General features: G+C 43.0%; 1 protein-coding gene across 1 annotated transcript in view; it reads right to left on the bottom strand.

Moving 5' to 3' along the window:
• Positions 1-12,349: 12,349 nt before the first annotated feature.
• Positions 12,350-16,230, bottom strand: part of cacna1ba (calcium channel, voltage-dependent, N type, alpha 1B subunit, a) — a 268,054-nt gene continuing 264,173 nt past the window's right edge. Inside the window, exons 45-46 of the mRNA XM_086205228.1 lie at positions 12,777-12,888; positions 12,350-12,414 (exon numbers count right to left, since the gene is read on the bottom strand). Of these exons, the coding sequence (XP_086061354.1) occupies positions 12,350-12,414; positions 12,777-12,888 (177 nt within the window). The remainder of the gene's footprint in view (positions 12,415-12,776; positions 12,889-16,230) is intronic.

Here is a 16,230-nt window from a genome sequence, read left to right as displayed (position 1 = left end):
TAGAACATTCTAGTCATATCAACTTGATGAACTTCAACATTTGAGTTGAAACAAAGATTATCTTCAAGTTGAGTTAACTTGCGTTTTCAAGGCAGCAGGTGAACTTTCATTTGCAAGTTGAACCAGCTTGAAATGTCTTACAGTGTAACAATATGTGTTGAATAGGTGAAGCTGACATCGTCTGCGTGTTTTATGTCACCGATAGCTCTGCGGACATGAGTGTTTTGTATCGCCGAAAGTGGCACATTTAAATCAGCCAAAGTTTTTAGAAAAGTCTACCACCCCATCGGTCATCTGTGGCTAGCTGTGACATTCTTTATCAAATCATACACGTTTGAGCCTTTAATTATTTTATTATTGAGAATAATTTACCCTTGGTCTGACCACGACACAGTGTCTGGAGCCCTAGTCAGTTTTGCCAAAATGTGCTCCGCGTTTCTCCAACACCTCTTAGGCATGTGTTTAATTAAATCTGAGACTACGCGGTCTCTAGCGTCTGGTGTGTGTGCAGCAGATGTGGCAACAGCGCCCTCTTCAGCATGAGCAACGGCCTGAACAGGGTTTTGGGAAATAGGGAGCGACAGAGTCAACACATTCTTTTCCTGCTCACGTTGTCTCACAAGTGTCAGATATCTCTGTAAGATAGATGCATATTTTTGGGCTTTTTCATGCAAATTCACACCTGGCTGATCCAGAACCTCGGCCATAGCTTTGTCCAGCTCGTTTTGTGCATCAACTCTAATTGAGCTGGTGTTCTGCTGCTTCAACGAATCCAGCTGACTTTGGGGAACCAGATACATTTTATCTGCATATTTCATGGCTCCCTCTACTTTCTCCGGACGAGGTCAACAATGAAAGGGATCGCAGCACCTAACAGCGGCAGTAAAAAGCCGCCAGACTGGTTTACAGATTTTCTCTTTTTAACGAGTTTGACTTTTTGGTCTGCAATGAGTCTGATAAGTTTTTTTTCCTTCTTAAGCTGTCTGTATTGCCAAGTGTTTCGAGGTATGTTCCCATTTAGCACATTAAGCACTATTTCACACAGAGAAATGATGAGATCGGACCCCGAATTTGCTATAATGACCCTTCTCATATTCTGCGGTGACTTATATAGCAGTTCAAGTGGTTGGAGGTTTCTTTGAACACGTGAAAATGTCATTACTTTTTTTTTCTAATTTTTTTTAGGCACATAGACGACTGTCTTCTCAGCCAAAAGATTACGGGTGTAAGCGGCGGAGGTTGCGTCATTGAACGACTCTAAAAAATATTTGCTGTTTCCTTGAAACATCTGTCTCCCGAATAATGCGGTTTGATAACCGTCCCTGGGTTTTTTGAAAAGGACCAGATAGTTGGTGTTTAAGCTTATGGTCCTGCTGGCTTTGCCTTGGATAAAGAGATTTTGCACCAGATATATGCAGCTAACATTTCGATGATGTACATATTTTGTAAAAACATTTTGAACTTCTATATTACCACTGGCATCATTCATCAAGTCCACAATAATTAACAGATTATTTTTTTCAGGCGGTAGTAGAGAATCGTCACACAGAGAGGCCGGTAAACCCTTCACAAAGTTTATCTCGGCTGCCAACACAAATAAATGTAAACGACGTTGTCTATAGGGTGTTAAATAATCCACTGCGCATTTTCTATAATATCTTTAACAAAAAAAGTTTTTCCACAATTGGATGGGCCGCTCACCACCATGCTAAAGGGGTGTTTTAACCAGGGGTCAAAACCAGAATCCATTTTTAAAAACCGTAAGGCTGTGGTGTAATTGGGAAACACCCGGCACTTGTTATAAACTACCTGAACTCTTTTAAACTACTGTGTCATTTTTATGGTGGAATCGCTTTTTATCGCGCTTGATTGTATCCGACACAGCTGTCAAGTGGGCGTCTGTGTTTTTATTGGCTGCGAATGATTGAACCAAACCCTTCAGGGATTGGGGGGTGACGGCTTTGGAGTTGACAGAGTTTGATTTCACACCCTTTTATTTTACAGCGGTCTTGCCATGGCGTGTTGGTACGTGTAACACTTGGGCCCTCCAGACACAAACTCTGTGATAAAATCCCCATCCTCTAACTCATCTGTTAAATCACCCAGATACGGACCTGTCGGGGGACACACTCCTCTGGTTGAGATGTGAAGATCACAGAGTCGGTGTTGCAGTAAAGCACGCGCTCCTGCAGCTTGTCAAGCAGGTTGTAGAGCTTGAGGTGTGCATGCGTGGTGGTCATGGCATGTATGAACACATTCACGTCTTTCACCCGAGTCTCCACACCGTCGGCGTGTGACCATTGCACCATAGCAACGTCGTCAGAGATAAAACAAAACTGGCTCACTTTGTAATGATCACTAAACATGAGTTGGGTACACCTCTAAGGCTCTGTGATCAGCTCACATGTGGCCATGTTACAAGGCATGCTAAACTGGCCCCAGAGCCAGTTTAGGAGGAGTTTGTTACAGCTTTTGACTGCTTTGTTGACACAGATTTTGGCCGGGTCAAGTCTGATACCCTCCTTTTCATAATAGTCGGCTATGTATTTCTCACGTTCCTGCGGTGTTGTTGCGTGTTTGGGGTAGCCTGAGGCTTCCTGTTTGCACTTCAGGAAGGTCGTGACATATTCTTTAAACAGCGTGTCTGTCTTGTTGGGATAGTGCCAGACCTCATCAATGTGCAACAAACGATACCCATTTTCAAGAGCTTTTTGGAGTTCAAAAGAGACCCACGTCCCAGACAACTGACACTCGGTGTCACTATGTCTGCACTCGTCTGACTGATTTAGCTCTTCAGCACAGGTACAGCATAGAAGGAACATGAGCTTGGCGTGAGCCTTGTATGGGAGGATGGGGTGGCAGAGCCCCCACACATTAGTTTTCAATGTTATCAAAGTTGTTGTGAATAATTTGCGGATGGCCTACAGGGTATTGTTTTTTTAGACTGCACTGTGGGGTATAGGCTGGTGAAGTCGTAGTAGTGAATTTTTTCACCACCCACGCACTGGTGGTACAGTTTCATTGCATTTGTACGGGCCCCAAACGATGCATCTCTAGGGTTTAGACGTTCGGGTTTTCTGTACATGGATAGAAAACCTCTAACGGCCTGGTCAGATCTACACAATGCACTCCACTCACACCCCCACATTGTAGGAATTGACTTAATACAGAGGTCAGAGGTAGTAGTCTCAGGAAGCATTTTATGAGTTCTTGTGGCCACCCTGACCTCAAGGCACAAAAGGGCAATCGAACAGGATGAAGGGGGGAGTTGAGAAGTAAATATTTAGGTGTTATTTCCTATACCCTATAGTCATTGCTTTGATGTGGATATCATCTGCCCCTTTGTTGCTGAATGGTATAAAAGGTTGGGTCATTGTACAGATCAGCAGAGAACACTCAGCAGTCTTCTCTCCATGCTGCATGCATTAAAGAGACTTGATTCATCACACCGAGTCTGTAATTCTTCAGAGAATTAGCAACTCTCAACGGTCTACAAGGAGAATTTCCCTTGAACATCACAACCACTCTCAAACCATATTGAAATTTTGGACACTGGGTTCTTCTCACTCTCCACATGACACTTGACACAGCCGTGGTAAAAACAACCAGCAAATTCATAACACGTCTTTGTAGACTTACAGAAACCATCAACAAACTATGGCCCGATCTTCCGCTCGCCCACGTTAAGAGCGTGTTGGATGTGTATGTTTTCAGCGTGCATCACACACTCCAACCACTGAATGGAAGCATTAGAGCAAGTCTTATTTTGTGTCACATATGCACCATTGTATGTCAGAGGCACTGTGTCGCGGTGTAAGAATAGTGTTTTCTAAACCCCCATGCAGCTACCCGCTAATGTGGTGAAACTGTATGGATCTATCTTTGTACAGTTTAAAAATGCGTTGCAGTAGATTATGCAGGCCTTTCTCAACACCTCCACATCATTAATGCAGTATTTGAGCATTTCAGATTGTAGGTCAAATGTACCACTCCATAAACTTCTTCTGCTCACTGACGCTCATTTTATCAAAGCCGTAGCAAGACGGTTCTGGGTATTTACCCTTGTCGTATTCGTTTGCTCTTGTGTTAAACTGGTGCGGGAAGTGTCTTTTTTCCAAATCTTTAAATCCTATAGCGTCTGGGTTTTTGCCAAACACATCGGTAGAAAAGAAAAAGAGTTGATCCATCTCTGGTCGTATGATTTATCGTACATATGGATCACTCTGCTGCCGCGCATGGTGACGGACGGAACAATCCCCTGCCGGACAAAATGCTCCAGTGGGATGTAGTTGTCAAAACCTAAAGCATTGTGGGCTATAAATGTGAATCCGCGAAACTTGGGCCATCTGTAATGATCAACAAATGCCCCGATGCAGCGCAAAGTGTTGAAACAGAATTTGTTTCCATCCATGTCCACAGCACACACAAAACATGTCTCGTGTTTTCTCTCGTGGTACCGGGTTTTGAAATCATAAAAGATGTATTTTCTCTCCAGGTCTTTTTTTTCTATAGGCAGTATATAGCACATGTGGCCCGAGCTGCCGTTGAAGAGACATTCATTACAGTGGGCACATTTTGCAGGTGCACAAGCGTGGGTTTTTTACCAACTTTGTAAATCACCCCGCAGCCGATACAATATTTTAAGATGTCGCAGGGGATCTGGCCATGATTTTTATCGTTCTCTTTGTGTGCTTTGTTACAAACCTCTGATTGCAGATGCGGTTGCAGTCCTTGCATTTTAAAGTGTTTGACGCTCGTTCGCAGCAGTGTGTAAAGCACACATTGCACAAGTATTTACATTTATGCCTAAGAGGACTGTCATAAGTGTTGTAGATGTAATTACAGACGTACGTTGTGCCGGAAAAAGTTTTCACGTTGGTGATTAAGTAGTAGTGATTGTTGTGTAGATAAAGCCAGATGGTGTTTAAATTAGGAGCGGTGTTAGTCTGGAAACATTGCAATAGTTTACAGGCCTCTGTGTGGTGGTAAATCACAATTTTGGTGTTTATTACAGCCTAAAATTTGGCCACGTGTGTGAATAAAACCGGCTGTGAGGGGTCGAGACCTGCCGACGCGTGTAGACGTGTGGCAAGCACCATTTTGTCTGGTTCAGATGCTGCGGCATCAGCAGTGTACGCTAGGCATAATGAAAAGCAAAGGCTGTTATCTTCTATATTGTTGTTTGGGTTAAAGAGGGCATGTGCCTTTTTAGATGGATTCTGATCATAGCACACATTACCCAATTTCAAACGCCCTGCTCCTGAGTGGTTTTGCGCAACTGTAACAATAAACTCCAGCTTGTCGTCAATCATCGATGAATCATTACTCTGAATAGCCTGTGCAACCGCCTCTATAAACCTATCCTGGTTGTATTCATTGTCAGATTATAATACACATTGCACGTCGCTAGCCAGGGACGGTCCTCTCAACACAACATTTAAAACACTGCCAGGTTGTGACCTTTCTAATGCGCTGTCAATCACTCCAGAGAGCCTGTCTCTAATAAAAGTGGGTACACATTAAGGGTTGTCAATAGCTACATCCCTAAAATAAACTTTTTGATGCAGTTCTATAGCATTAAAGTGGCTAATCTACCTCACAGACCCCTGCCCATAGCCATTTTGTCTTGAAATGTGCGGTGTGTTAATACTGCTGCAAGCAACGGCTTCAGGATCATGTACAGTTCTAGCAATTACCTGTTCAGATTGTGGTGGCGGTGTGGTGTGAGGCCCTCCATTTAAAAGTTCGGGGTCTCGTGCAGATTGTGCTGGTTCGAACTCTGTTGCAATGATTTCCTCCAGATCTTTTAAATCCTCGCTTGTGGGTTTACTCTGGTTTTTTCTCCGCTGTGTCTGCTTGTGCTGGTTCGAGCTCTGTTGCAAAGATTTCCTCCAGATCTTTAAAATCGTCTTCTGTAGGTCTGGTCTGACAAATGTCTTCCAGCGCCGCCAGCGCCACCACTGTGGGTGACAGTTGCGTGACCCAGGGCCCTCTAGCGCCCTCCAGTGTCAAGGGCAGTTGAAGGTTGTGAGGTGTGGAAATAGGTAGTCTTTCAAGCATATTGACCGCCTGCTGGATATGTAGGAATCCTGGTGTAGGATCTATGAATTGAAAATAAGAAAAACTTGTTAGGTCTGAGGGTGTCGATAAAACTGTTTGAAAAGTATGCAATTACATACCATCATACCTGGGGCTCACTGCCTTTCTCTCAGCTGTGCATGGCTTCTCCTCACAGGGTCTGTGTTTTTTAAAATTAAATGTGTTAAATTGCGTGGTGGGTGTTTTACATACACAATGGATGATTTTGACCTCTTACACACCCTTGCACTCTGGTCAATCATCTCTTTAAACTGAGCCTGTTTTTGTGTTCAGGTGCGGTAGGGGTGTCTGTCAACAAATAAGTGATTAATTAATATAGGGTTAGACTTAATTAATGGTAAATTTGTTACTGTAAAATGTGAGGACAATATATACGGAGTTGCTTACCGCTGCGATCACCCATTATTTCTCCCAGCAATAAGGAAAGTCAGGATCCCGATCCTCTGTGCCTATGCACCGCATGGCCGGTCACACAAAACTGTTTGACCTCCTGAACCAATGTGGTTAAACCATACTAATAAATAAAAAATGGGTGGAGCCCTGCCACTTGACTGGGGCATGTCGGGGCTTGAGTTTATTTTAAACACACACTGGCCCCTTTAACAAGCATGTCATCACAAAAATCAAGAACGCACATAGTGTGTAAAAAATCAAGTGGTGCACCCTCATCTGCGCACAGAAATAACAGCGGTATTCAAATTCAATGTTAAACACAAACGCATTAAAACATAGGTAGTGGGGAAAAAAAAGAGAAAAACAAACTCACCGCTGCTCCGAGACAATTCCGCGGTCTCATGGACCGAGACTTAAACACACACACACACACACACACACACACACACACACACACACAACATATGCGGGGCATATGGTCATACACCCCCCAATAACCCTAATTAAATCTACATCAAACACGTTTAATACTATCACACCTTTGCGAGCTGCAGTAGAGGAAACGCTGTTGAGTTTCCTTTTAAACGCAGTATTTTACAAAATCAAATATTTCAGCCAGAATGGGTTACTACAGAACCCCTTAAAAACATTTTCTGATTTTATCACACTGGCCCCTTTAACAAGCATGTCATCAAAGAAAACAAGAACGCACATACTGTAGAGTGTAAAAAAAAGGTTGATATTTATTTAAGTCTTCAGAGTATACAGGGAAAAAAACAAATAAACACCCACATCGAAAATAACCTCATTTTGGCTGCCATGTGTTTGAAATCAAGCGGTGTTCAACACAGCTGGTCCAGTGTCCGGGTCCCAACGGTATGCTGCAATAATAGATGTCAATGGCTTTTATGGCGTTTGGTTGGGCTAGATCATGTAACATTGTCTCAACAGCTCCTGCTATTTTAGAGGGGCTGATGAGCATTTTCTTTAGATATAGAAAATTTCTGATTGTGCACAGAAAATTGTTGTTCCACAACCTTGTCATGATGGCGTCATAATTCTTATCAAAGTACCGATAGGGCATGTCATCATCACACATATGGGGCCCTGCCACACGTCCACGCAGCCATCGTCCCGCTGCTGCGCGTGGCACTCCGCATAGTCACCGTACCACTGCGACATGATTGATTCGTTTAGCAGCGGCAGTACAACTCTTTTCAGGTGCTCCATAAAGCGGTCTGAAGTTTCACGGTCCATGTAGCAAACATCATTATCCACATATACATCGTCAGATCCCACTAGAATCTCACAGGGTGGATCCTCTAGTTGACGTGTCTCCATCGCCGAATACAAACGCATACCCTCATCTGCGCACAGAAATAACAGCAGTATTAAAACACAGCGTTAAACATGAACGCATTAAAACAAATCGGCATTGGGGAAAAACTTTCCATTAACCAGAGTCATGTCCATGACTCACCAGAAAAAACACGGGCGGGAGTCCAGCTGCCTACACCTTGGGTCGGAAAACGCATATGATAAGCCAACAAACTCTGGGGGTATTTATGTACTACCACAGAATCCCATATGACACGCGGGACATGTCCAGGCATATTCACGTACTGCCACAGAATCCTATTGTTTGCAACCTGTGGAAGGAAACGGGCCGCCCCTTTTTAGCACGGGGGTGCACACACATGAGGACACGTATTCACATGCACGCGCAAAAGTTTTCACATGCACGCGGATAGGTGCCGTCTTATTACTAGTAACATTTCATGCAGAACTTCTTTATTTTGAGCAAAATGACTGAAAAAAATCAGGTACTTCAAGTTCATGCAAAACTCTATGTTTTTAGGTTGGAATTTCACTGGAAAGAGACTTTGAACAAAAGTTATGGCTTTTTATCAAAGGTCACAAATAGCGTTTTGTCAGTGAGAGAGGGCCAAAATGAACATTTCATGTAGAACCCTTTATTTTTCATGAAAACGGACTGAAATACAACTGGAACTTGACTTTCATTCAATATTCTGGGTTTTTAGGTTGAAACTTCACTGTAAAGTCTTTTTGAACAAAAGTTATGGTGTCTGTGATCAAAAATAGCGTTTTGTAAGCAAGATGAGGTAATTTCATGCAAAACACATTTATTTTGAGCAAAACTGAGTGAAATCCATCTGTAACTTCAAGTTAACGATATTATTGTTTTTTTTTTAGCTTTTTTATCTATCTTTGTTTTTACATTAAAAAAAATCTGTAAAGTCATTTTGAACAAAAGTAATGGCTTTTTTGATCACAGTTCATAAATAGTATTTTCTCAGCAAAAGAAGGCCAAAATGAACATATAATGCAGAACACCTTTGTTTTGAGCAAATCCATCTGTTACTTCTACTTTATGCAACGTTCTTTGTTTTTAGGCTGAAACCTTTTAATGCAGAACTCCTTTATTTTGAGAAGAACCGACTGAAATCTATCTGTAACTCCAGGTTTATTTAACATTGTGTCTTTTTAGGTATAAATTGTACTGGATTGGTCATTTTAAACAAAAGTTATTGCTTTTGTGATCAAAGGTCCCAAATAGTGTTTTCTCAGAGAGAACATGATCATTTGAAGCAGAACTCCATTATTTTGAGCAAGACTTACTGAAAACCATCTGTGATTTCAAGTTTTTGCAACATTCTATATTTTTAGGCTGAAACTTCACTGAAAAGTCATTTTGTTCAAAAGTTAAGGCTTTTTTTATTCCAGTTTACAAATAGCGTTTTATCAGTGAGAGAAGGCCAAAATGAACAGTTCATGCAGAACTCCTTACTTTGAGGAAAACTGTTATGGCTTTTCTGTTCAAAGTTTACAAATAGTGCTTTCTCAGTGAGAACATGATCATTTCAAGCTGAACTCCTTTATTTTGAACAAAACTTACTGAAATCCATCTGTAACTTCAAGTTTAAACAACATTCTATGTTTTTAGGTTCAAACTTCACTGGAAAGTCATTTTGAACAAAAGTTATGGCTTTTGTGATCACATGTTACAATTTTAATTTTCTCAGCGAGAGAAGGCCACAATAAATGTTTCATGCAGAGCTTATTTATTTTGAAAAAACATACTGAAATCCATCTGTAACTTAACGTTCATGCAACTCTCTTTCATAGTCAGAGGTGCCTTCTCATTTCCTTTTTGTCCCCACTGTTTTACCTTCCCCTATTGTTTCTTGTGTTTTTTGTTTGTCCTCTCTGACTGGGAGTGGCTATCCTTCTCACCACCAACAGTCAACCTGACTCACTTCCAACTAATCCACGAATCAACTCAAGCAGTATTTCTACCCCAGCTCTTCATCCAGTCTTTGCCAGATGGTTGTCTCAACTACAATGGTAGTTACGTTCAGACCTCCTCAATCTGCAAGTTTGTCACGTTCTCTGTGCTATTCTTCTTGGTTTTGCTCAAGACCATTGCCAACACCACCATCTGCCAGTAATCTACCTGCCTTGTTGTCCACCTGTTCTCCAACCAGCCCACCTCACTTTCCCTCAGCCATCTCATCACTCTCTGCTTCAGTTCCTCTACTTCTTCCTCGTCAGCCATTCCCAGTTCCTGTCTACATTTAAATAAATCTATTGAACTATTTGAACATCTTGAGCCTGCCTCTGGGTCCGTTCAGTTGAGGCCTAACAGAACAAACGCCAGCATGGACCCAGCAGACTTGGACTCTGAATCTGCAGCAATTTTTAAGGCACTTTCCAGCCAAGGACAACTGCTTGGCCATCACCAGCAACTAATTCAGTTTACCAGTTATGTTGCCACATTAACAAGCTAACTTGCTCCTGCAACTCAGCCCAGCCAGCCTGCTCCCACACTTCCACCACTCAGAGATTTGTAAGAACCGGAACCCTTTGCCGGGGATTTAGGCAAATGCAGAGGTTTTCTACTCCAGTGCTCTCTGGTTTTCAGCCAATGCCCATTGACCGTTCCTTCAGACCAATCCAGGGTACAGTACATTGCCGGTTTGAGGGGAAGGGCTAGGGCAGAGGCAATTAATCAGTCAATTCCCTCTTTTACTTTGGAGGAGTTTGTGGCTAAACTTAAGAATGTCTTTGATCATCCTGACCTCTGTGGAAATGCATCTAAATGTGTGAATCTTCGCCAGGGCACAAGAAGTGTAGCTGACTACTTGGAGGAGTTTTGGACGCTGGCAGCAGATGCTGGATGGAATGACCAAGCTCCTCAGGGAATGTTTTTGAATGGACTCTGTGAGCAATTAAAGAATTAACTGGCTTCTCATTAAGAATCTGACTTTGAATCTCTTGTTTCCCTCACTGCTGGCTTGCTCTCCCTGCCTCCCCTACCAGAAGCTTCCTTCTTCAACTGTTATTAACATTTCCGTGTTTCTCACATTCTGCATTGTAAACTGTTTTCTTGTCTGTAACAACATCTACTGCACGTCTGTCCGTCCTGGGTGAGGGATCCCTCCTCTGTTGCTCACCCTGAGGTTTCTCAGATTTTTCCCTGTTAAAAGAGTTTTCTATGGAGTTTTTCCTCAGTCGATGTGAGGGTCTAAGGGCAGAGGATGTTGTTACGATGCCATGTGAAGCCCTTTGAGACAAACTGTTTGTGAAAACGGGCTATACAAATAAAATTGCCTTGCCTTGCCTTGCCTCACTATTTGATTAGCCTGCATGAGTGACGAAGGGAGAAAGCTGGCCATTCTCAAGTACCGGCCAGTGTTCAGTCTGCACCTGTGAGATCTGGAGCACTCCCTACGTGTGAAGTTCAGTCTATTTCGTCTCCCTCAACCACAGACGAGGAGCCCATGCAGTTCGGTTGGGCTAAACTTTCTCCTTCAGAGCATTTGCATAGGTTTAGAGCAGGTGAGTGCTTCTACTATGGGAGGCTGGGCCACTTCCTCACTGGACAGGCAGTGGCAAATTCTAATAAAATGCAGGTTCAAGTTACTCTGTCATTACCAATTATCTTTGCTTGTCTTTGCCTTAATTGACTCAGGTGCTGAAGATAATCTTTTGGATGAGGAATTGGACCTCCAATCTGGTATCCCTTTTTAGCATCTTAAAGTTCCACACACTGCCAGTGCTTTAAGTGGACAATTTCTGGCTCGAGTCACTCACTGCACTATACCCGTAACCTTGATTGTCTGGCAATCACAGAGAATGCATCGGGCTGTTAAACATCATGTCCTCTCCTAATTCTCCTGTAGTTTTGGGCCATCCATGGTTAAACCTGCATAATCCTGGTCTGCTGGTAAAATTGTCAGTTGGAGTTCTTTCTGTCACTCTTCTTGCTTGCAATCAGCTCTGACCCCAGTAGAGGTTACTGCCCCTCCTAGTTCTGAGCCCTTAGATTTTCCCTTCTTTCCCACCAATTACCACGATCTGAGTCAAGTTTTCAGTAAAGATCTCGCCCTGACTCTACCACCACTGGCCCTATGATTGTGCCATAGATCTGTTACCTGGTTCCCCACTTCCCACTAGTCACTGATACAACCTGTCTTGTCCTGCATTTGAGCCACAACAGGGTGCGACTGTGTTTTCAAAGCTGGACCTGAGAAATGTGTACCGTCTCATCCAAATCAAACAAGGAGATGAATGGAAGACAGAGTTCAACACGCCTAGGTCACTTTGAATATCTGGTAATGCTGTTAGGTCTAACAAACGCCCCTGCTGTTTTTCAAGCCCTTGTCAATGATGTTCTCAGAGATTTCCTGAACCGTTTCGTATTTGTGTACCTTGATGACATCCTGATCTTTTCAAAGAATATGTCCGACCATGTCTCCCATGTCTGTCAGGTTCTCCCGAGGCTGCTGGAGAATAACTTCTTGTGAAAGCTGAAAAATGTGAATTCCATGCCAGTTCAGCGAGCTTCCTTGGTTTCTCTCACAAAACTCACCTCCACCTCCATGGTATTCTCGTGGCCGCCTGAGGCAGAGAACACATTCTCTAAGTTAAGAGTCTCTTCACCTCTGCTCCCATCCTGGTTCCAGTTCCTTGTGGAAGTTGATGCCTCCAACAGCGGGGTAGAGGCAGTCCTCTTCCAATGCCCAGGTCCTGACCAGAAGCTCCATGCACCTTCTTCTCCCGATGTCTCTCTCTTTCTGAACGCAATTATGACACTGGCAACATGGAGCTGTTAGCATCAGAGGAGTCGAGACACTGGCTAGAAATATCAGAAAAAACAGACCACAAGAACCAGGCATATGTTGAGACACCTAAGCGTTTAAATTCCCGTCAAGCTCATTGGGCACTGTTTTGTCATTTTAACTTTACTCTCACCTACAGACCTGGCTCCAGAAACGTAAAACCTGATGCTCTCTCCTGCCAGTTTGTTGATGATGATGTGACAACTAGTCCTGAGCACATCCTTCTTCTAGCCTGTGTTGTGGCTGCAGTTTCCTGGGAGATTAAGTCCATGGTTAAAGAGGTGCAACAGAACCAACCTGACCCTGGTAATTGACCACCTAACTGCTTGTTTGTTTCAGACTCTGCTTGTTCCCAAGTTCTACAGTGAGTGCACATCCCTCGTTTTGCTTGTCATCCTGGAATGAACCCAGACGGACCCTTATCAAGAGGTATTTCCTGTGGCCTACCATGGAGAGGGATACTCATGCTTTTGTTTCTGCCTGTAAAATCTGCGCTTGAGGAAAGTCTTCTCATCGCCCATCTGCTAGCCTGTTGCGTCATCTCCCTGCTCCTGGTCGTCCCTGGTCACATAGCTCTTGCTTTGTCACCATTCGACCTCCATCACAAGGTAATAGTCATTCTCACCATTGTTGATCAGTTTTCCAAAGCAGTTCACTTTGTGGCTCTTCCCAAACTGCCAACAGCCTGTGAAATTGCTGATCTCCTGGTTCAACATGTCATCCATCTTCATGGGATCCCATTACACAGTCTCAGACCGAGGTCTTCAGTTCACATCATAGGTTTGGAGGGCTTTCTGACAAGCTTTTGGTGCCTTTGAGTCTGACCTCTGGTTTTCATTCCCAGACCAATGGCCAGTGAAGCTCTTGGTGCCTCTGAGTCTTACCTCTGGTTTTCATCCCCAGACCAATGGCCAGACTGAAAGGGCCAACCAAGATCTAGAGTCAGCTCTGCGCTGTGTAACCTCCACGCTGCTTGACCTCTACCTTGAGGTCCTATTAGTGCCATTTTCCATACTTTTATTTAAATTTAGATTTAAGCCAATTGAATAACATTTAACATAACATTTACATGTTGAGTAAGACCTACCTTAATCACTGTCTACCTTTAAAATTCCATTGTTGGTGTTCTTTCAAGATGAATCTCACTCGTGATTTCTTTCGCACAAAAGTTATAGCATTTTTGAGTGCAAGTCAAAATAACTTTTTTTTTCAGTAAGCTGCATATGCATCACTGTGCAGCCAGGCAATTGTACTTTTTTTAAAGGGCAATAGCACAGCTTTGTCATGGACTTGAGAAAGCTTTTGTCCCTCAGCTGAGATATCCCCGCTGCTGCCAAGGGCCTCATCACTTTGTCATCGCTGGAAGAGCAACACTACATCACAGGACACACAGCCACGATGCACAATGTAAAGTAGACCTTGCTTTTCTACAATGACGAAACGGAGCGACTCAGAGTAAAGGTGTTGTCACACCAAATTTTTTAAGATTACATGTAAAGTCTATGTAGAGAGGCGAATAGATGCAACTTTGCGTGTATACTTGCCAGGTGGCGCGAATGACACAAATAATGCGTTGTGAATGTATATTCATGTCTACACGCAAGTTGAAAATATTCAACTTCAGTGACAAAGTCGCGTGACATTGAGTCAAGAGAGCCTATTAGCATTGAGATTTCCCTGGCGTCAGTGAAGTCACTGATATCAATGGTCCTGGCACCTGTAGTTGGTGTCCATCTGTGATATCCTGGCACCGATCCTCGCCAACAGGTCATCGGACTGGGCCCTAATCAGCCTGAAGTACCACTGGAAATGGCTGTTGTCCAGGCGCAGTTCCTGGAGAAAGCCATGAAATCACCCAGCTGTGTTCTCCTCCGGATTGTGCCATGCATCCAGATACGGCAGCGATTAGTTGTCCGCCGTTTCAGGGACTTCCATAACAGTTACAAGCCAGCAACAGCTGTAACGTCAGCCATGGTTGATGATGGAAAGAAATGGCAGAAATAATTATCCTCATGGGAAAAGAGTTCGCACGAATGACATGAATAAAAACAAATGATCTAGCGGTCAAATTCGCACAAATAAAGCAACATGAAAATTGGCATTGTGTTTGGTGTGAACACACCTTAAGAGGTATATGTCTTGGCAGAGACACTTAGCATAGTCCTAGCAACATAAGGAGCTGTATTTATTTGTAAAGATTTTATTTTTGTGCAAAAGTTGTGTTTGTTTCCTGGGGCACGTTCAACCCGATCAGCTGGACGAACTGACATATCAGCAGTCCTTTAGGACCAATATCTGACCATACAGACATAGTCTGCATGTGTTGATCCACTTCACTTAATGTTTGTTGATTGTGAGAGTAATATGATAGTGTGAACTTGATATTAAGTAATGTTTAGGGGGGCAATGAACAGATACAGTCTGATCACTGACAAACAAGTAAACATTCTGTATTTAACTATACTAAGATCATAGCCTAAACCCAAGATTAGGTCCAGAATCCTGAATCTCTTCATGAAAACTGGTTCTCAGAGAATGGCTTCTATTTTATGTGTGTTTCTCCTGTTATCGCACCAAACACAATCTTCAGCTAGGAAAACAAACAAACACACACCCCTTGGCCAGATTTTTCCTATTATCCCAGCACATTTTACCTGTATGGGAAGGAATCAAGGGAATTTAGATGTCAACGTTACAAATGAATTAATGTGTTCATTTATGGGGGCATGGTGGTGCAGTGGTTAGCACTGTCACCTGTCGGGTTCAGTTCCCAGCTCGGGCATGGGATCTTTCTGGAGTTTGCATGTTCTCCCTGTTTCTGCGTGGGTTCTCTCGGGTACTCCAGCTTCCTCCCATAGTCCAAAGACATGCAAATGGGGACTAGGCTAATTGGATACTCTAAACTGACTGTAGGTATGACTACGAGTGTGAATGGTTGTCTGTCTATATATGTTGGCCCTGCGATGGACTGGCAACCTGTCCAGGGTGTAACCTGCCTCTGGCCCAAAAGCCGCTGGGATCGGCTCCAGCCCCACCATGACCCTTAAAAGGATAAGTGGAAGAAATTGCATGGATGAATGGATGGTGTTTCTTTATCAAACCCACAGGCAAAACTCAACATGATAGATAAGACACACTCATGCTTAAATCATTCAGGATGGAATCACAGATAAACAGGTTTGATTTTATTTTTTATTTAAACTATGCTTCATATAAAATGTTAAATGTATAAACAACTGCAGAATTGAAAGTCTTGCCAAGAAAAATAAATCAGACGAACAAGCTTTTCACTGTATCCCTAGACTGAAGTAAAGGAATGTTCCAGATCACCTGAACAGGGTGGTACTATCAAAAATGTTCAATACTGTCTTAATATAAATGTATCTTTTGAACAAACCTCATAGTTTATATCAAATGTTACAAATTAAAGGAACTCACAGTATCTAAAAGTACTAAGTTCTCCACATGCACATACATTGTTGGAACATGCATACAGTTGTATCTTCTCAGTAAAAAGCTACAAATACACTGCCAGCAGTTTGCCGTCATGTTTGTCCACATGGGGGTATGTTTCAGATACTAGCCAGCAGTTTGA

This window comes from Aulostomus chinensis, chromosome 6 (assembly GCF_037954235.1).
Source record: "Aulostomus chinensis isolate RoL2024-O1b breed Wild chromosome 6, RoL_Achi_v1.0, whole genome shotgun sequence".
Classification (NCBI taxonomy): domain Eukaryota; kingdom Metazoa; phylum Chordata; class Actinopteri; order Syngnathiformes; family Aulostomidae; genus Aulostomus; species Aulostomus chinensis.
The sequence above is the reverse complement of the archived record's forward strand: the minus strand, read 5'-3'. Positions and strand labels throughout refer to the sequence as shown.